The 18,802-nt window shown below is 52.7% G+C and overlaps 3 protein-coding genes across 4 annotated transcripts; 1 reads left to right on the forward strand and 2 right to left on the reverse strand.

Moving 5' to 3' along the window:
* Positions 1–405: 405 nt before the first annotated feature.
* Positions 406–6,931, reverse strand: LOC108933825 (uncharacterized). Its single transcript, XM_018751173.2, has 12 exons — positions 6,682–6,931; positions 6,351–6,455; positions 6,147–6,265; positions 5,873–6,026; positions 5,535–5,653; positions 3,850–5,247; positions 2,172–2,466; positions 1,951–2,055; positions 1,742–1,860; positions 1,489–1,642; positions 1,156–1,274; positions 406–934 (listed from the first exon to the last, which is right to left on the reverse strand). The coding sequence occupies exons 1-12, from the start codon at positions 6,839–6,841 to the stop codon at positions 569–571; spliced, it is 3,213 nt and encodes a 1,070-aa protein (XP_018606689.2). The 5' UTR covers positions 6,842–6,931; the 3' UTR covers positions 406–568.
* A 6,590-nt stretch (positions 6,932–13,521) lies between these two features.
* On the forward strand, positions 13,522–15,378 carry LOC114910489 (uncharacterized). The gene is made up of 6 exons (XM_029251864.1): positions 13,522–13,782; positions 13,899–14,003; positions 14,094–14,212; positions 14,312–14,465; positions 14,680–14,798; positions 15,013–15,378. The coding sequence occupies exons 1-6, from the start codon at positions 13,548–13,550 to the stop codon at positions 15,376–15,378; spliced, it is 1,098 nt and encodes a 365-aa protein (XP_029107697.1). The 5' UTR covers positions 13,522–13,547.
* A 1,615-nt stretch (positions 15,379–16,993) lies between these two features.
* On the reverse strand, positions 16,994–18,768 carry h1m (linker histone H1M). Of its 2 annotated transcripts, none has more exons than XM_018751190.2 (5): positions 18,340–18,768; positions 17,992–18,242; positions 17,519–17,639; positions 17,338–17,390; positions 16,994–17,268 (listed from the first exon to the last, which is right to left on the reverse strand). In XM_018751190.2, the coding sequence occupies exons 1-5, from the start codon at positions 18,443–18,445 to the stop codon at positions 17,050–17,052; spliced, it is 750 nt and encodes a 249-aa protein (XP_018606706.1). In that variant the 5' UTR covers positions 18,446–18,768; the 3' UTR covers positions 16,994–17,049. The 2 variants fall into 2 exon arrangements, with proteins under 2 accessions (XP_018606706.1, XP_018606705.1); XM_018751189.2 differs by having other exon boundaries at positions 17,992–18,263.
* Between the last annotated feature and the right edge of the window lie 34 nt (positions 18,769–18,802).

Below are 18,802 nucleotides of genomic sequence, written 5' to 3' on the forward strand. Positions count from 1 at the left end.
GGATGGACCATTTGCCACCTCTTAAATAGCTCCCATTCCGGTGCGAGAGGGAACCAGGGTACATGAGGCCCCCGCCAATGGGAACTGTTTCTGCTTTTATGCAGCTTCAGCTGAGTGTTAGATTTTAGCAGGAAATTTCCCTGATGTGGAATTTTGCTTGCCATCTCATGGAACATGCCCTTCAGTTGACCCCCCTGAATTTCATCCCTGACAAATTTCAACTGAATGATTCCACAAAATTGCAGTTAACCCATGGGTTGCCTATCCTGCTATGCTCCACTGACCAACCCCATCTCCTAATGACATTAAGACCAGGTTAGTGATGCCACAGGAGGAGCCATGATTCTTTCCAGCTTTTATTAATCCATAGCAAGAGGTATTAGTGCTCTGGGGCGGGGGGGGGGGGAGGGGAGAGAGACACATCCTGCACACAGGAACATGGGTACAGTTGAAGAGCACAGGACCTGCATTGTCCACAGGAAGCAGGAAAGTCACATGGTACCCAGAGGGTAAAAAAGGGGTCTAGAAGTCAAGGAGAATGAGTTGACTTCTTCTGAATGGATCCATGTCAGTGGTGGGGAACCGTTGGATAGCGGTACACGTAAGGCATGGGGAACAGGGGATAACCAGGGTACATGACCCCCTGGGAAGCCGCTTTACCTGCCACGCTCCGGGGAGCCTGGGGGTACATGTAGGGGAAGCCCATTGGGTTAAATGGGTACCTGGGGTAGGAGGGTCTGGGGGCAGTTGGGGCTACAGTAGGATAATACAGAGGGTAGAAGGACATTGGGTAGTAGGGAGGGAACATGGGGTACGCAGGACGGGCAGGTGGAGTAGGACCGGCATCGTCTTCATCCTCATCGTCCGAGGGTCGGGGGCATGACAGAGTCGTCTCCTCAGATGTGGTCAGCAGCCTCAGTGAGAGACTGGCCTCCTGGAACAGAGGAGATTCCAGTCACAGGAGCCCTTCACACATGTCCAAAATCAACATGGAGTTTGAACCTCCTTCTCTTGGAGAGGGAAGACTTCTCTGGAAGAGAAGCAACTGGACAGAGCAAGACACACTGGGCTTGCAAGTCCAGTCACAGACCAGCAGGTGTCGTGGTGCACCATTGTAGCCATAGTGGGGGGGGGGGGGGGGGGTTACTGACGTACCTCAGACTCCAGACAGGCTGAGGTGTAGGGGATCGTGACAAGCAGGTGTCCACGGTGAACATCAACACTGGAGGCACACCATCCACAGATGGAGAGCAAGGACTCCCATGAGCCCCCCACTGAGGAGGGAAGGCATGGATGAGGTCAGCAGCACCAAGCAGACTCACATCCTGTAGCCACCGGCACACAGACAATGACGCCAGGGTACAAGAACGTGAAGGTCCCCCCCATTGAGCAGCTCTAAGGGAGGATCTCACCACCAAGGAGATGGTACAGGGCATCCCTGCACTCCACAGCTCACATGGTTACCACTCATCTCCAGATGAGACTCACCCTTCACTCTGACCTCATGCGCTGAAGCCCCCTCCACCCTGACCACCATTTCCGAGTCTCCGCAGGAGACCGTGGCCGGAGAACGGAGGGTCGCGGGGCAGGACATCTTCACCGGCGCCCCATGGACACGCAGGGGCAGGACATAGCGACCGTCCTGCGAGCGGGTCAGGGAGAGGAGCGCTTTACCCACAGACGCTGGGGTGCTCAGTGCTTTGGAGCGCCACGGAAGGAGGAGCAACACGCACACGCCTACCTCTCGGGACACGTGGCAGCCGTCGTACGGAGCCACCAGCAGCAGGTCTCTCCTGGACCTCCGGAGGGAGAAGCCACAGTGGGGGGGCAGCTGGGACAAGGGGACAGGCGGGCCACCCACTGCAAGGCAGGACAGAAGAGAGCGGGCACCTGATGGCAGCAGGAGACACAAGCACAGACCAGAACGAGATGAGACGAGACCCCACTCACCTCGATCCACCAGAACACCGGAATCCCTGCGTCCGCGGAGCCTCAGGCTCATGGTGTCATCGTCACACCGCACCGAAGGGGCCAGGGGCCGCAGCTTCTCTGCACCTGCAGGTGAAAGTGACGCTGCGGAACAGGTGCTGTGCAGAGCCTGCAGCTTTGAGCAGCTGTGACCACCAGGTGACGTGTGAAGCTGGACCTGATGCTGGACCTGAGACACGTACCCGCCAGAAAGCCCTGGAGAGCCTGGTGTCCTTCACTGCGCTCTATGGTCCCGCCGGCGCCGTCCAGCTCGCCGTCGCCGGACGATCCGTGTCCCTCCGGTGTCCAGCCGCCCGTGCGCAGGAGACCCCTGGAGGACGAGCGTCCCGCCCGAACGGAGCCCTCGGGAGACGCGAGCGCGAGCGCGAGCACGAGAAGCGCCGTGAGCGCGCGCTGTAGCTGCGAGTTTTTCCCCATGATCATGGACTCTGTGTTTGAAGTGGCGCAGAACAGTGTGGTGGCGGGGGAGGGGTGGGGCTGCACGCGCTTTTAAAGGGGATCAATCGGTTCGCGCGCGCTGTTCCACGTGCGTGTCGGAGGAGCGAACGCGCCCTAAAGGGTTCCAATTATTAAATTAAAATTGAATTGAGGTCCGACCACTTCCCTTTTTTACCTTCCAACCGCACGTTACGTGCGTGGTATAAACGACAATATAAAATAATCTCTAATATAATAGCGACAAAGAAGTAAATATGATCGTAAGTGGACAGATTATAGAATGAAGTGTGAACTTACGCACAGCGCGTGAAGACTGACGCTGCGTGTAACTGGTCACTATGTAACTGAAAGCAAAGGGAAAACAAAAAACATAAAAATAAGTTTATGGAACATAAGTGTTAATTACTTATGAAATGAAGAGCAAAAAGTGAATAAACCCAAGTGTACAACAGTCAAAGTGGCACATCTCTGGGGTAACCTCAGAGCACAGGGTTATTTTGTGATTAGGTCATCAGTAGGTTTCGGCACCCGGCAGGTGAGTGTATATGAACTGGAAATAGAGAAATCATCCTGTCTGTGACACATGGACCCCCCCCTTCGCACCCTGGCAATATGGTTTCAGGCTGTTTGACCCCCAATCACCCATCAGCCTCAGTTCTTATCACTGCACTGACAATGTTTTCTCGTTGGACGATGAGCTCGTGTTATCTGTTTTTACTGCAAAATGAGAGCCATTGACTGGTTTCAACTGCTGCAAAGGTTACATCCCATGAGCATCTCCTTGGCCAATCGGCTGCGAAGGACCCATCAGCAACATGCGTCTCCAAGGGCAAGAACATTGAGCCCGGACCAGGTGGAGCCCCCGCTTCCTTCCTGCTGGGATACAAGCAAGTGTTTTAGAGGAGGGCTACAACCCTTGATAAGCCTCTCCCTTTGCCTCCCCACAAAATACATGCAGCATTCCAACACGCTGGAATGACCTTCTCCAGGTCATCTGATGAAAAGTCTTCAGTCATATTAGCATTGCTCACTAGCTATAAATCTGGCCCATGAGTCCCAGACCCACCCTGTGCTCAACTCACTGGGAGTAAGTGTGCTGTGTTATACTCTTGATGGTGTTTCACCTAGGAATGCTTTGGTGAACACCTAAAGACACCAGGGCCCTTGGTCACAACCCCCCCCCCCCAGCCTGTAGTAGTGGTGAAGAAAAGTATGTTCAATAAGTGCCCTGAGAGTCTCATAGCTACAGCTGCTCACTGCAATCACTATGCTTACAGCACCTGGACAGCTTCCTGCAAAGCCTCCCAGCTCAAGGTAGTAAAAGAACAGGACTTTGGATATGAGCCCCAAAGACAGCACATGCTTTATCTCCTCCAGAAGAACAAAACCACATCAGTCATGTCCACATCTTTATTGGCTCACAGGACAAGGCGTTGCAAGGGGGGTAACCCGTTCGAGCTCAGCCATCTCAGGACCTCTCCCGCCATACGAGGACATTGGGTAGTAGGGTGGGTACAAGGGGTAAGTGGACAGCTGTTCCCCCACAGGATTCGGGCTGCTAGAAGCAGCACTGGGTGTAACAGGGTCCTTCCCTGGACTCCCTGGGACTGAGAGTGGCCGCTGGTACCACTGAGGAAACCTCCCATAAGCAGAGTGACTAGAAGGGGCAGTCAAGGAAGCCGAAGAACCCAGCTCAGGTACAGCATCAGGGTTGCTGCTGGGCAAGGACATTTGGTAGAAAGGATAGCGAGGATAAGGATGGTGGTTAGAAGCAGGAGTAGGAGGGGCTTTGCTAGCATCTTCATTATCTACAGGAACCCTGCCGTTGTTAGGCAAGGACATTTGGGAAAATAGGTGATTGGGGTAAAAATGCTGGACAGAATCAGCAGTAGAATAGGGTATGTTGACATCTTTGGCACCTGTAGGAAGGGCTCTGGGAGGACTGTTTGAGAAGGGTTCTGAGGAGTAAAATGGGTAACTGGGGTAAATATGTTGTATAAAATCAGAAGGGGATGTGGTGGCATCTAGGTTACCTACTAGAGGAGCCTTGGGATGACTATTGGGGAGGTTCATTGGGTAAAATGGGTAACTGGGATAAATATGCTGTTCAGAAGGGGTATTAGGGGCTTCCTTGGTGTCCAGGTCACCTACAGGAACCCTGGGATAGCCATTTGGGAAGATAATGGGATAAAATGGGTAACTGGGGTAAATATGCTGGACAGAATCAAGAGAAGGGGGTATGTTGGCATCTTGGTCACCTGTAGGAGGAGCTTTGGGAGGGCTGTTGGAGAAGGGCACTGAGTAAAATGGGTAACTGGGGTAAATGTGTGGTACAGAATCAGAAGAGGCTTTGGTGGCACCTAGGTCACCTACTAGAGGAGCCTTGGGATAGCCACTGGGGAGGTTCATGGGGTAAAATTGGTAACTGGGATAAATATGCTGTTCAAAAGGAGTATTAGGGGCTTCCTCGGTGCCCAGGTCACCCACAGGAACCCTGGGATAGCCATTTGGGAAGATAATTGGGTAAAATGGGTAACTGTGGTAAATATGCTGGACAGAATCAGAGAATCTGTTGGCACCTTGGTCATCTACTGGAGGAACCTTGGAATCACCATTGGCGAAGTTCATTGGCGAAAATGGGTATTTAGGGGACACTGGACTAGGGATTGTAGGGTAAAACAGAGGGTAGAAAGACACTGGGTAGTGGAGAGGGAACATAGGGTGAATAGGAGGAGATGGGGCAGGATTCTCCGGTACAAAAGAGCATGAGAGAGTGGTCCCCCCAGATGTGGTCAGCAGCCTGATTGTTGGCCCCGCCTCCTGAAAAACAAGTGATTTAATACAATGTTTGACAAGCATGAGCATTTGGGGCTGTCACATGGAGTACCACCACCAACACTTTCTAGAACAGGGCCCAATCATATCTCCAGCAAAGCTTTGGCTGGATTGGCAATCAAACCAAGCACCACATTTAAACATGTAGACAGAGTCCTCAGGAAATTACAACAGAGGAATCAACGACCATGGAATAAAGAAACTGCCAGAGGTCAGTTAACAGGAGCCTCTTTATCTCAGCAGTCATCCCTCTACCATGAGCTAAAGCATACCTCCTTGTTCACACACACAGATGTGTAGGGGACTCTAATGAGCAGGTGTCCACGTTGAGCATCAACCCTGCAGAGACACTGTCCACAAACAGACCGCAGGGGCTTCCAGGAGCCACTCACTGCAGGGGGAGAAAACAAGGATGAGTTCTACCACACAGCCAAGGACCCTTTACAGTCCAACCCATCATTTTATCAGCCTCAAGTTCTTTCCCATGGAGGAAATCCAGAACCATGGGACTTCACCCCTCCTCCTCACACACACAAAGTTAGTAACACTGCAAGGCATCCCTGTACTCCACAGCTCAGTTGGGTACCACTCAAGTCCAGAACAGACTCACCCTTCACTCTGACCTCATGTGCTGAAGCCCCCTCCACCCTGACCACCATTTCTGAGTCTCCGCAGGACACCGTGGCCAGAGAACGAGGGGTCGCAGGGCAGGACATCTTCACTGGCATCCCATGGACACGCAGGGGGAGAACATAGCGACCATCCTGCAAGGTCCGGGAGGGGAGTGCTTTACCAAGAGACGCTGGGCTGATCGGCTCTCCGGAGCACCATGGAAGAAGGTACCCCACACACACACACACACACACACACACACACACACACACCTCTCGGGACACGTGGCAGCCATCATATGGAGCCACCAGCAGCAGGTCTCTCCTGGACCTCCGGAGGGAGAAGCCACAGTGGGGAGGCAGATGGGACACAGGGACAGGTGGGCCACCCGCTGCAGGACAGAACAGAGCAGCCACCTGATGGCAGCGGGAGCCACAAGCACATACCAGAACGAGATGAAACGCGACCCCACTCACCTCGATCCACCAGAACACCGGAATCCCTGCGTCCACGGAGCCTCAGGGTCATGGTGTCATCATCACACCGCACCGAAGGTGCCAATGGCCGCAGCTTCTCTGCGCCTGGAGGAGAAAAGGTGCAAGAACTAGAGCAGCCATAAAATGCTGGACTATCTACAGCATACCGCAGGCACATGGAGTGACTTCCATTGTGGCTGGACAATGGAAGTTGTGGTCACATGTTTGAGAACTTGTGAAGAAAGGACAGAGCTGTGAGGGGTTTCAAAGGTCCTTCAGGGACAGGCAGCTCATAGGAACATACATGAGAAGGCAGTTACACAGCTCATACCTGTAAGATGAGGTCCATCCCCAGGGCGCAGACCCTCAGCCCTGTTCTTTAGAGTGGAACGAGCTGGTGGGGGCCACTGGGGCAGAGCAGCACCCCCCTCTGGTGCCAGGTGAGCAGTCTGAGCAATAAGAAGAAGTAGCGCTAGAAAAAATAGCTTCATCACTACTTTACTAAGCAAAGTCTTTATAGTTGTGTTTCTCCACACAGTTGTGTGCGTGTTTCTCTCCTAGCACAGGGTGGGACCACAAACCTCTCAAAGGAAGGTCAGTCTCTCTGGAGCTCTTTTTAAACACAGCTGAGATGAGCCCCAATTAACCCATCAGACTAATTAGTGCAATCGGCACAGCGGCGCGGTCACCGCCTCCAGCAGCCGCGTATTTATTGGGAAACGGGCGTCGTGTCTGTGGGCTGCGTGCCACTGGATCGCCCGTCTGGAAACAGAGTGCATCATCAGCTCTTACTTGAGCTCCAAAAGGTGGCTGTGTGTCCGCTGCTGTTTAGGCTCCCGGTTCAGGAACAAGGAGTCCTACCAGGTTCCACGTGGATATGGGACACACACCTCTACATTCTGTAAATGTCGTTGTTTACCTCTTTACTGCTACGAATATGAACACGCTTCCTGTGTCTGATGAGCTGTTGTGCATTAAAGCGTACAGGCCGCTGAGCGAGTGAGCGTGTGTGTGTGTGTGTGTATGTACCCCCAATCACAGTGTTACGCTTCTCCACCTCCGCCCGCTTGGTGGTCCCGCACACAAAGGTCCAAAAGCATGGAGGTTCTCTGTTCTGGCTCCGATGTGGTGGAACGACCTCCCCCTCTCGCTCAGAACTGCTGAATCTTTGTCCTTGTTAAAAGAGTCTTGAAACTCATCTTTTCCAGACTCACTTTGCATCATCTCCTAAGTTCGTGTAAGATATAAATGTTCATGCTCTATAACTGTAACATCATGCCCAGATCAGTCCTTCATACAGCTATTCCTGCAATGTGGCACACACACACATTTTCAGAACCGCTTGTCCCATACGGGGTCACGGGGAACCGGAGCCTACCCGGGAACACAGGGGCGTAAGGCCAGAGGGGGAGGGGACACACCCAGGACGGGACGCCAGTCCGTCGCAAGGCACCCCAAGCGGGACCTGAACCCCAGACCCACCGGACAGCAGGACTGCGGTCCAACCCACTGCGCCACCGCACCCCCGCAATGTGGCATAAATGTTTATATGTATCTGAAAAAAAAATAGTGGGAAGGTGATGAGGAATCGTCGAAATTCTGGTAAAGTTTTATGCAGCTACTTATGTGATGAACGTCGATTCATACGGTGAAGGAAACTAACTGCAGTTTAGAATCACGCATCTAAGTGTCTCCTTCTTTTGATGTAATGAACACACTTTATTTTCTGTGAGGTGTTTGTCGCTTTGGAGAAAAGCGTCTGAAGAATGAACACATGTACATGTGATGTATGTTTAGTGTACGCTGGTCTGTCGGTTTCTCTCTGTCCTGTTTTCAGTTGTGTTTTTCAGCTGAATCATGAACGCAAAGTGGGATCAGCAAACCAGGATTAATGTCACTGAACAAGACCAGCTGGGAACACACAGGGACACACACAGGGACACACACGCATACCCACACACACACACAGCCATGTGGACAGCAGGTGAGGATCAGCCTCAGGGGGTGGGCTGGGAGATAAGACAGGTGCCGTACAGTAATCCTGTCATGACACACACACACACACACACACAGGGGCAGAGCAGCAAGCCATATCGCCGGCAGTGAAGAGACAGAAGTCATTGACAACTTTTGCTTCTCAGGATCGAACATCATCATCAAGGAACCCAGTGGTCAGGAGACTAACGTGAGTGTCCTTATTAAAAGGTGTTTAAGTGTGTGTGTGTGTGTGTGTGTGTGTGTGTGGGGGGGGGGGGATTTACTGCAGCTCTGTCTCACAGCCACTGTCTGCTGTGCTAGTGTGGAGGACGCGGTCTACAGCAGTACGGAGAGACCTGAACACGAACGTGACAGACCGGCACCTGAACGCGAAGGAGGCCTCGTCGTCGCGGCAACAAGCACAGCGGCTCTAGGTAAGAATGCTGGTATAATTAGTGTTATAACCAGATAACTCCCAACCACCTGTGTTACGTGAATGTTGCAAAAAATCAGAGGACACAGAGGTTAGGGCGCCTCAGTCAAAGGACCTGGGTTCGAATCCCAGTTAGTACTGTGAATCAGGGTACTCACCCTGAATTGATACGGTAAAAATTGCGTAGCTGTCTGCTGTGTAAATGGATAAATCAGCTTAACACTGTACGTCACTTTGGAGAAAAACATCAGGCAGGATTATAAATTATAACATGTATTTACATTCTTTGTGACTATTATTATAAAGATGTCATTTTTGCACTTATATAAATACTATTGTCTTTATCTTTTATTTTCTATTTTACTATGTTCTTTCAGCTATATATATTTATTTTGTAATAAAAGGGAGTCTGAACAAAAGCAGCTGGATATGAAGAATATCACTGACATTCTGGTAAAGTTTATTACAGCTACATCAGTGCATATGGTGAAAGTAACAAAGTGACTGTACTTTAGAATCACACGTCTGCATCTAAGTGTCTCTTTCTCCTAATGTAACGTACACATTGTATTTCCACTGAGATGTACGTTGTTTTTGGAGAAAAGCATCTGGTAAATGAATACATGAAAATGCAAAGGGTTGTGCACAGTAGGGATGATGTTGGTGATGGAACCCATATCCATCCGGTCTCCACAAGCAGCTACATTTCTCCATATGTCAGAACATGTTAATTCCCTTATAGGATTGAAGCCCCAGATTACTGCTCTTTACCGCACCTGAAACACAAGCCGCACCACTCATATGGTGTTTTGTGTGGAAGCTCTAGTCTATCTGCGCTACAGTGGTGCCCCGACGGTCAAAAACTGAGCTTTAGTCCCACTGTGGTGCACCCCCACTGCTAGGCTTGAGACCTGAGAGTTTACCGCACTCAGCAGCAGATAATGTTAAAGTACCACGTTTCTGCCTTCTGTCTACAGCACATGCCCTGCAGCTGTGGCCTCATTTCCACAGCGATGCCCCAGCTCCTAGTTCTGATGCTCTTAGGGGTCGTGATCCAGCAAACATCAGGTGAACGGAGCCTGGCAGGGGCCTCGGAGCCCCTCACCTCTTACCCCAGACCCCCCGGGCGACCTGCTCGGGGACTGCTGGCAGCGGAGGTCCCTGAGCTTCTCGAATCGGCGGCTGAGCCCGGACACGAGAGAGAGGAAATACAGAGGAGGGCGCCCCCTGCTGGCCAGGCTGAGGGAGACACCGTGGCAGTCAGTGGAGATGGAGGCGAAGGTGTTGAGGACCCTTCTGCTCTGCCGTGGAGATACACTGAGGGGACAGAGGTCATCGGCGTCCCACGCGGAGTGCTGACTCCGCCTCCTGCAGGGATGAGGCACGAAGTCCCGCCCATTCCCAGCCCGAGACCTGCTGCTGCTGCTCCCCACCTGCCGCCGGAGAGACGGTCGAGCTCAGGGACAAACCAGACACACGCTGTTGTCCCCTTGGAGGAAGAGAGGGACATCCAGATCTCAGCACAGAGTGCTCGGGTCAACGGTGTCGCTTCCACAGGTCGCAGTGAAAAGCCCGCCTACTCCCAGGTGACCCCCACACCGCAGGTGTCAGCAGGAGGAGCCAAAGAGGTGGTGGAAGACGACCGGTTATTTGCCGGATCAGGGGACTGGCTCGTTGCAGCTGTGGACGTGAGGGACGTGAGGGACAGCCCTGGTGTGCCGCGATTGCCAGAGTCTAGGACACACACTGAGTGGGGGAGCGCAGGGGCAGCAGCCGAGGGGCCCGGTGAGACACACGCACATTGTGATACACACACACACACACACATACTGCTGGAGAACCTGATGATAAACACCATAGACCAACCTTATACACACTGCTCATTTTGTCCAGTAACTCCAGTTTCTGCAGAACAGCAGATCTACATGGGAATGTGCTAATGGACAAATGTGTGTGTGTGTGTGTGTGTGTGTGCGTGTGCGTGTGCGTGTGCGTGTTCACGCTACAAAAATGTGGAGACGCAACTTTTGCTCTTGTGGAGGAAGTGACACTCATCCCTCGCAGTGAGAACATTCCCTTTGGTTCCCTCTAAGCATAAAAAACTGACTGCGATGTGTGAGAAAAGATGGTCATTTAAAGGGGGCCAATATGTGTGTTTCTCTGAGCTAAAATACATGGTCAAAAACTGTTTGAAAAAATCATTTTGAGAGCACTTTGGTGGAGCAGCACAGCACCTCACCTGTTACGTCTTTGCTTCCCCCCCAGACCAAAGCACACCCACTCCCATCCCCTCATTAATATCGGGGGGTGGGGCTCGCAGTCGTCGCCCCTCCCCCGCAGAGCGGCCGTGTGCGTCGGGGCGGGGCCCCTGCGTTGAGCCCGCGGGTCCCGATGGCACGGCTCTGCGCTGGGACGACCTGCGGCGCACGCTCTCCTTCTCCTGGGAGCTGCACGTGTACGGCACGGCGGCGCTGTCCCTGGTGCTGGCCGCCGCCGCCCTACTGGGGCTCATCAGCCCACAGCCGCCCCACGGCTGCCTGGTGCTCGCCAATGTCCTGCTGCTGCTGGCCGGCGGGCTGCGGGCCGCCCACTTTCTGCTGGACCCGTACGGAACACGGGGCATCCTCGCCCACTGCGCCGTGGCGGCGCTGCACAACCTGCCCCTCCCGCTGCTATTGTGGGCACAGGCAGCCCTGGCACTGCTAGCCTTGCAGGGCGTGAGCAGAGCGACACGGGGCCCTTGCCTGCAGCGCCCCCTCCTGGTCGGAGTGTGCGCTGCGCTGCACTGCTCTCTGCTGCTGGCGGCGGACCTCGTGTCGGCGGCGCTGTGGCCCACTGTGGCCGTGGTGCTGCAGGCGCTCTCGCTCTCCTGGGGTCTGGGCCTCAGCCTGGGGCTCCTGGCCTGCGCCCGCCCCTGGCTGCACCCTGCTGCCCTCCAGGGGGCGCTGTGCTGCGCTCTGCATGTTCACGCCTTGCTCTGGCTCTACGGGCTGCTGGGCGACTGGCGCCGCTTTTCCTGGAGCTGGTGGCTCATCCAGTTATGGGCGCGGCTGCTGGAGCTCTCCTGGGCCTGGACCCTGCTGCTGCTGGCGTCCGGGGGGCCCGGCGGGGCCAGGAGCTCTGGCGGCGGGGCAGAGGCTCGCGTCCCGCCGTCCGGCTGGGCTGCACTGACCGCCTACCTGGCCGCCCGCGCGAGCAGGACGGAGGACAGACTTTGGGGCGAGCTGCTGCCCAACAACTGGGCGGCGCTCCTTGTCACCCGCAGGGTGGGGCAGGTGGGACGGAGGGCGGAATCGGCTGCGGTTGGTGGCCACGTCCCCCAAGTGGCAGCCAGTGTCGCAGAGGACGTCGAGAGCCACGGCGAGCGGAGGGCAGGTGCCGGGGGTGGCCTGGACTGTGAAGCGCAGTGCAGCCTGGCCTCCGAGTCGGGCTCCCAGGGGCCCCCCGTGGAGCCAAACCAGAGTGCGCTGCTGCAGCGCTTCCTGCTGGAGAACAGTCGCTTCTGGCCCTCCTTCTCCCAGCCCACCTCCCCGGCCAGTGCCCCGCCCACTGCCCCGCCCACTGCCCTGCCCATCGCCCCGCCCACTGCAGGGGGAGACGTGTCTCGGGACCCCAAGGTCACATCGGAGAGCCCACAGGGGATACACCTGCAGGAGGACACAGCAAGCTGGAGCAGTGAAGAGATCACACCCTTGTGAAGGCGCTTCACATACTCTACACAACACACACACACAAATCCTGACCCAAACACACACTCCATTAACAGGGTCTCTTACAATTTTCCTGCAGTGTTCATGACAAGTGACACTTTTCTGCTGCTCTTTGAGTTCTGATGAATAACTGAATTAATACTTTTGTATTTTTATAGTTTATTCGCAATTTGTCTTCAGCAAGTGACGGTTTTTGTTCCAGTTTTTACACTGAATAAAAACGTTTGAGACACAGAACCGTGCCTATGATTCTGTGCTGATTAATGTCCCATAAATCACACTAGTTTCCCTTCATTTACATCGTTTTTCCTCGGAAGAACAGAAGGCTCTGGATTAAGCGCTGTGCGCCACTGACTCCACAGCCCCCTCAGCCCCACTTTGAGCCAATAAAGTGATCGACCTCATCGATCATTGAGATGTGACACAGACGGAATGTACACTGATTTTGTGCCAGAGTGAACAGAGTAAAGCGCAAATAAATGGTGAAATGAAGTATAGAGCCTTTGTGGCGCACTTTTACTATTATTACTATTATTATTATTTTTATTATTATTATTATTATTATTGCGGCCTGTAACGTGCGTGTAACCCCAGAGATGTGCCACTTTGACTGTTGTACACTTGGGTTTATTCACTTTTTGCTCTTCATTTCATAAGTAATTAACACTTATGTTCCATAAACTTATTTTTATGTTTTTTGTTTTCCCTTTGCTTTCAGTTACATAGTGACCAGTTACACGCAGCGTCAGTCTTCACGCGCTGTGCGTAAGTTCACACTTCATTCTATAATCTGTCCACTTACGATCATATTTACTTCTTTGTCGCTATTATATTAGAGATTATTTTATATTGTCGTTTATACCACGCACGTAACGTGCGGCTGGAAGGTAAAAAAGGGAAGTGGTCGGACCTCAATTCAATTTTAATTTAATAATTGGAACCCTTTAGGGCGCGTTCGCTCCTCCGACACGCACGTGGAACAGCGCGCGCGAACCGATTGATCCCCTTTAAAAGCGCGTGCAGCCCCACCCCTCCCCCGCCACCACACTGTTCTGCGCCACTTCAAACACAGAGTCCATGATCATGGGGAAAAACTCGCAGCTACAGCGCGCGCTCACGGCGCTTCTCGTGCTCGCGCTCGCGTCTCCCGAGGGCTCCGTTCGGGCGGGACGCTCGTCCTCCAGGGGTCTCCTGCGCACGGGCGGCTGGACACCGGAGGGACACGGATCGTCCGGCGACGGCGAGCTGGACGGCGCCGGCGGGACCATAGAGCGCAGTGAAGGACACCAGGCTCTCCAGGGCTTTCTGGCGGGTACGTGTCTCAGGTCCAGCATCAGGTCCAGCTTCACACGTCACCTGGTGGTCACAGCTGCTCAAAGCTGCAGGCTCTGCACAGCACCTGTTCCGCAGCGTCACTTTCACCTGCAGGTGCAGAGAAGCTGCGGCCCCTGGCCCCTTCGGTGCGGTGTGACGATGACACCATGAGCCTGAGGCTCCGCGGACGCAGGGATTCCGGTGTTCTGGTGGATCGAGGTGAGTGGGGTCTCGTCTCATCTCGTTCTGGTCTGTGCTTGTGTCTCCTGCTGCCATCAGGTGCCCGCTCTCTTCTGTCCTGCCTTGCAGCGGGTGGCCCGCCTGTCCCCTTGTCCCAGCTGCCCCCCCACTGTGGCTTCTCCCTCCGGAGGTCCAGGAGAGACCTGCTGCTGGTGGCTCCGTACGACGGCTGCCACGTGTCCCGAGAGGTAGGCGTGTGCGTGTTGCTCCTCCTTCCGTGGCGCTCCAAAGCACTGAGCACCCCAGCGTCTGTGGGTAAAGCGCTCCTCTCCCTGACCCGCTCGCAGGACGGTCGCTATGTCCTGCCCCTGCGTGTCCATGGGGCGCCGGTGAAGATGTCCTGCCCCGCGACCCTCCGTTCTCCGGCCACGGTCTCCTGCGGAGACTCGGAAATGGTGGTCAGGGTGGAGGGGGCTTCAGCGCATGAGGTCAGAGTGAAGGGTGAGTCTCATCTGGAGATGAGTGGTAACCATGTGAGCTGTGGAGTGCAGGGATGCCCTGTACCATCTCCTTGGTGGTGAGATCCTCCCTTAGAGCTGCTCAATGGGGGGGACCTTCACGTTCTTGTACCCTGGCGTCATTGTCTGTGTGCCGGTGGCTACAGGATGTGAGTCTGCTTGGTGCTGCTGACCTCATCCATGCCTTCCCTCCTCAGTGGGGGGCTCATGGGAGTCCTTGCTCTCCATCTGTGGATGGTGTGCCTCCAGTGTTGATGTTCACCGTGGACACCTGCTTGTCACGATCCCCTACACCTCAGCCTGTCTGGAGTCTGAGGTACGTCAGTAACCCCCCCCCCCACTATGGCTACAATGGTGCACCACGACACCTGCTGGTCTGTGACTGGACTTGCAAGCCCAGTGTGTCTTGCTCTGTCCAGTTGCTTCTCTTCCAGAGAAGTCTTCCCTCTCCAAGAGAAGGAGGTTCAAACTCCATGTTGATTTTGGACATGTGTGAAGGGCTCCTGTGACTGGAATCTCCTCTGTTCCAGGAGGCCAGTCTCTCACTGAGGCTGCTGACCACATCTGAGGAGACGACTCTGTCATGCCCCCGACCCTCGGACGATGAGGATGAAGACGATGCCGGTCCTACTCCACCTGCCCGTCCTGCGTACCCCATGTTCCCTCCCTACTACCCAATGTCCTTCTACCCTCTGTATTATCCTACTGTAGCCCCAACTGCCCCCAGACCCTCCTACCCCAGGTACCCATTTAACCCAATGGGCTTCCCCTACATGTACCCCCAGGCTCCCCGGAGTGTGGCAGGTAAAGCGGCTTCCCAGGGGGTCATGTACCCTGGTTATCCCCTGTTCCCCATGCCTTACGTGTACCGCTATCCAACGGTTCCCCACCACTGACATGGATCCATTCAGAAGTCAACTCATTCTCCTTGACTTCTAGACCCCTTTTTTACCCTCTGGGTACCATGTGACTTTCCTGCTTCCTGTGGACAATGCAGGTCCTGTGCTCTTCAACTGTACCCATGTTCCTGTGTGCAGGATGTCTCTTGCTATGGATTAATAAAAGCTGGAAAGAATCATGGCTCCTCCTGTGGACTCCCTCTCAGGGGGGATGAGACCCTTTATTCTATGAAGGGTGTCTTTGACCTTGCTGTAATACTGCAAGCTAGAGGCTCCTCATTCATGTACTCAGTTTGCTTGTAGCTGTAATAATCCAGTATAAGCAAACCTATATTTTGGGTTCTTTCTCAACAACTCCTGGCTTTCACTTCCTATCTAAAGAGGAGGGTGGTTATAACTTTCTCTGACCCCCTGCACTCAACCATCCTATAAGCACTGCATTGTGGGTGACTTGGTAGCTGTCTGCTGTACCTTTCAAAGTGGTCCATTCCTGCTCCTCCCTGGCCATGCACCCCTGGGTCCTTTGCTTAAAGGGTTATAACAGCACTTCCATTTGCTTCTGGTGTCTTTCCTCCCAAGGGAAGTGCTGGACACTGCTGGTTGTGGTCACTAGTATCTCTTTATTCTTACAGTAAAGGTTTTTCTCCAGCATCTGAGTTTCCTCTTACATGTGTACTAGACCACAGTACTATTCTACTCCGAGTGGTCCAGGTACTTCTACAGTGGAAGTAGGGCTTGCGGGCTGGGAACTGGGCCACCTTTGGAGTCAGAGAGGAGATATCCAGTGTGCTGAGACTGGTACTTCTGCCCCACTTGCACTGCAAGCCTCCTGGAGGAGCATTTCTGTCAGGACTGTGGAAACAGGTTGTTGTTGCGTGAAGGGTCTCCTTTAGCTCAAAACTGGCACTGCCCAACTCCTTGTCCAGGCCATGGTGACATCCCATCTGGATACTGCAACTCTCTCCTGTGTGGCCTTCCTGCTACTGCCATCAAATCTCTGCAGCTGATACATCACTGCTGCAGGAGTTTTGACTTGCCAAAGCATTCCCACCTGTCTCCCGTACTCTTCTCTGCACTGGTTTCCTATAGCTGCCCAGATCACCTTTAGGACCCTGGTTTATAAATGTATCAATCGAACTGCTATCTACAGGACTTGATCAACTGCTACACTGAACCTGACCCTTTCCCTCATCTACTTCTGGTTGCTTTGTGGGCCCCCATCCAAAAAGGATGGCACAGGGGTTCTCAGTTCTGGTGGAACAGCCTCCCCCTCTCACAACTGCTGGAATTCACCTCTTCAAGTCACTTTGCCCCAGTCCTTTAAGTTGGTTTAAGGCATCATTGGTGATGCTTAGATCAACCCTTGCTGTGTCAAGTATTTAGCTGCATCAAAAAAAAAAAAAAACCCCACCCAATGAGGGTAATCAGGAATAACTGATATTCTGGTTAAGTTTTACACCCCTATTTTAAACCTCAGTGCATCCGGTGAAGGAAACTGCTTAAGAGTCATCTATAGTTTTGTCTCTAAGAAGATCGTGTTTTCTGAGATGTACACCACTTTGGATGAAAGTGATGAATGAATAGATGTGCAACATCTACAAGCTTGTTTCAAATACAAGAATTTTATTCAAGTGCAGAGCAAAATTTTAAAAATAAGTCCATCAAGTTTCACGTCATGATCTTAGCAACTTTCCTGGCATGTCGGGGTGCAGGAACCCCCTCACCCTCCTTCCCAGGTGGTGCTCTTGCTGTACTTTTACCCTTCCGTGGAGGAGCCCCTGTCACCTTCTCTGAGGTCTGACTTGCAGCTGCAGCCACTTTCTTGGCCTTTGGCTTCTTGGCCGCAGTTCCCTTTTTTGAGTCGAGCCCCACTGGAGACACCATGGCCTGAAAAGAGATACTGTTGGAATAACCAGCAATGCACATTTATGCATCAACTGATGTTGAAACACAGACCTCAGCAGTTTTGGTTCTCTGCTTCTTGGCTGTTAGCTTGACCTTCTCCGGACCTGCAAGCAGAGTCGCAGCTTTACTGAAGAGTAGTGACCAGTTAATCACATAGGGCTGAACAGCAGGAGCACATGGTCCAACAACCAGCAAGTCATCACTTCCAGAAGTGAAACGGCTGTTTGTTCACCTTCTTGGACTTTGGAAGTTTTCACAGCAGCCTTTTCTGCTTTCAGAGCTCTTCCAGCATTAGGGTCTGTGTTTTCAGAAGCCTTCGCTTTGATTTCTTTGGTTTTGCTTTTCGCTGGAATCTAAGGGTCAAAGAGAAGGTTCAGCCATTATAGCATCAGGGATTCCTGAGAGGTATTTTACTGTGTTTGTGACTGAAGCCACAAGATGAGATGTGTTCCATGGAAGAAAAAGTGGTTCTGATGATCAGCAGCCCAGTTGAGGGAGCTCTACTCAGAGAGAACTTTTTTCCTTTTTAAAAAGGTGGAATTCATTGCTCCACTTTAACTGATTTACTGGTCAAAAGTTTAACACTGACAAATCAGATCTCTAATACAGAGAGTGCCAAGAAGGCTGTGAGCAACATGAGCACTTTAAGAGCCTACTAGTAACAGAGGCGGAAGAATATTGGCTACATGACACCGAAGTCCTTACTCGGAACCTCCCCTGGGCGCCGTTGCCAGATGAGTTGGCTGGTCTCACCAGGTCACCGCTCTCGATGCCTTTGGTCAAGGCCTTTCGCAACATGTACTTGAGCCTGACTGCATCCACAGATGGATACTTGTCCAGGATGTAGCCCCGAATTGCTTGTGCGGAGGATCCTTTCCTGGAGTCCAGTGCTTTGAGGGCCTCTTTGACCATCTCCATAGTTGAAGGATGAGCAGACGCCTTCCGAGCCACTCGGGCTTTAGGGGGTTTCGGAGGATCTGTTAGAGAGCCAGTTGAGGACACAGCAGAACAAAGTCTGAGCTACCAGAGAGATGGTGCACAGCAAGATCTTACCTGCTTTACTCTTCTCTGCCTCTTTGGGCCTCTTCGGTGGATCAGGAGGAGGAAACAACTCCTCTGAATCAGAGGACTCCACTGATTTTACTTTCTTAGGGGGCATCTTTGAAGCCCTATAGTTACCAGGGAGGGTAAGCAGTGTTGGAGGTGTCCTTCCTTTCTTCTTCACCACTGCTAAGAACTCATGCTACCATAGTCAACGCAGTTCCAAAGGACCACTTATATAATGCAGGTGTGTCTTCTGATCAGTCACTCGATCAATCAGCAAACCCATCAATTAGTCTGTCAATCAGTGAATCGATGGCCATCGGCTACTGGTCACTTACAATCAGCAAATGAAAATAAAATCTGTAACCACAAGTGTTTGTTACATAGATTCTTGGTGTTTTTGTGTGTCTAGTGGGTTTTTTTTTTTTAAATAATTTATTTTTTATTGTTTTCATTTTTCTGTTTCTACAAA

Source organism: Scleropages formosus, chromosome 5 (assembly GCF_900964775.1).
Source record: "Scleropages formosus chromosome 5, fSclFor1.1, whole genome shotgun sequence".
Classification (NCBI taxonomy): Eukaryota; Metazoa; Chordata; class Actinopteri; order Osteoglossiformes; family Osteoglossidae; genus Scleropages; species Scleropages formosus.

Excerpts from the sequence above, each read along its gene's own strand:
- h1m (XM_018751189.2), bottom strand. The coding sequence starts at position 18,445 with ATGCCCCCTAAGAAAGTAAAATCAGTGGAGTCCTCTGATTCAGAGGAG. Across the intron at positions 18,264-18,339 it reads GGCAGAGAAGAGTAAAGCAG|ATCCTCCGAAACCCCCTAAA; the intron begins GTAAGATCTTGC and ends GCTCTCTAACAG. Across the intron at positions 17,640-17,991 it reads GCGCCCAGGGGAGGTTCCGA|ATTCCAGCGAAAAGCAAAAC; the intron begins GTAAGGACTTCG and ends TTTGACCCTTAG.
- LOC108933825 (XM_018751173.2), bottom strand. The coding sequence starts at position 6,841 with ATGAAGCTATTTTTTCTAGCGCTACTTCTTCTTATTGCTCAGACTGCT. Across the intron at positions 5,654-5,872 it reads ACATGAGGTCAGAGTGAAGG|TGAGTGGCTCCTGGAAGCCC; the intron begins GTGAGTCTGTTC and ends CTCCCCCTGCAG. Across the intron at positions 1,861-1,950 it reads CGGTGTTCTGGTGGATCGAG|TGGGTGGCCCGCCTGTCCCC; the intron begins GTGAGTGGGGTC and ends CCTGCCTTGCAG.
- LOC114910489 (XM_029251864.1), top strand. The coding sequence starts at position 13,548 with ATGATCATGGGGAAAAACTCGCAGCTACAGCGCGCGCTCACGGCGCTT. Across the intron at positions 14,004-14,093 it reads CGGTGTTCTGGTGGATCGAG|CGGGTGGCCCGCCTGTCCCC; the intron begins GTGAGTGGGGTC and ends CCTGCCTTGCAG. Across the intron at positions 14,799-15,012 it reads CAGCCTGTCTGGAGTCTGAG|GAGGCCAGTCTCTCACTGAG; the intron begins GTACGTCAGTAA and ends CCTCTGTTCCAG.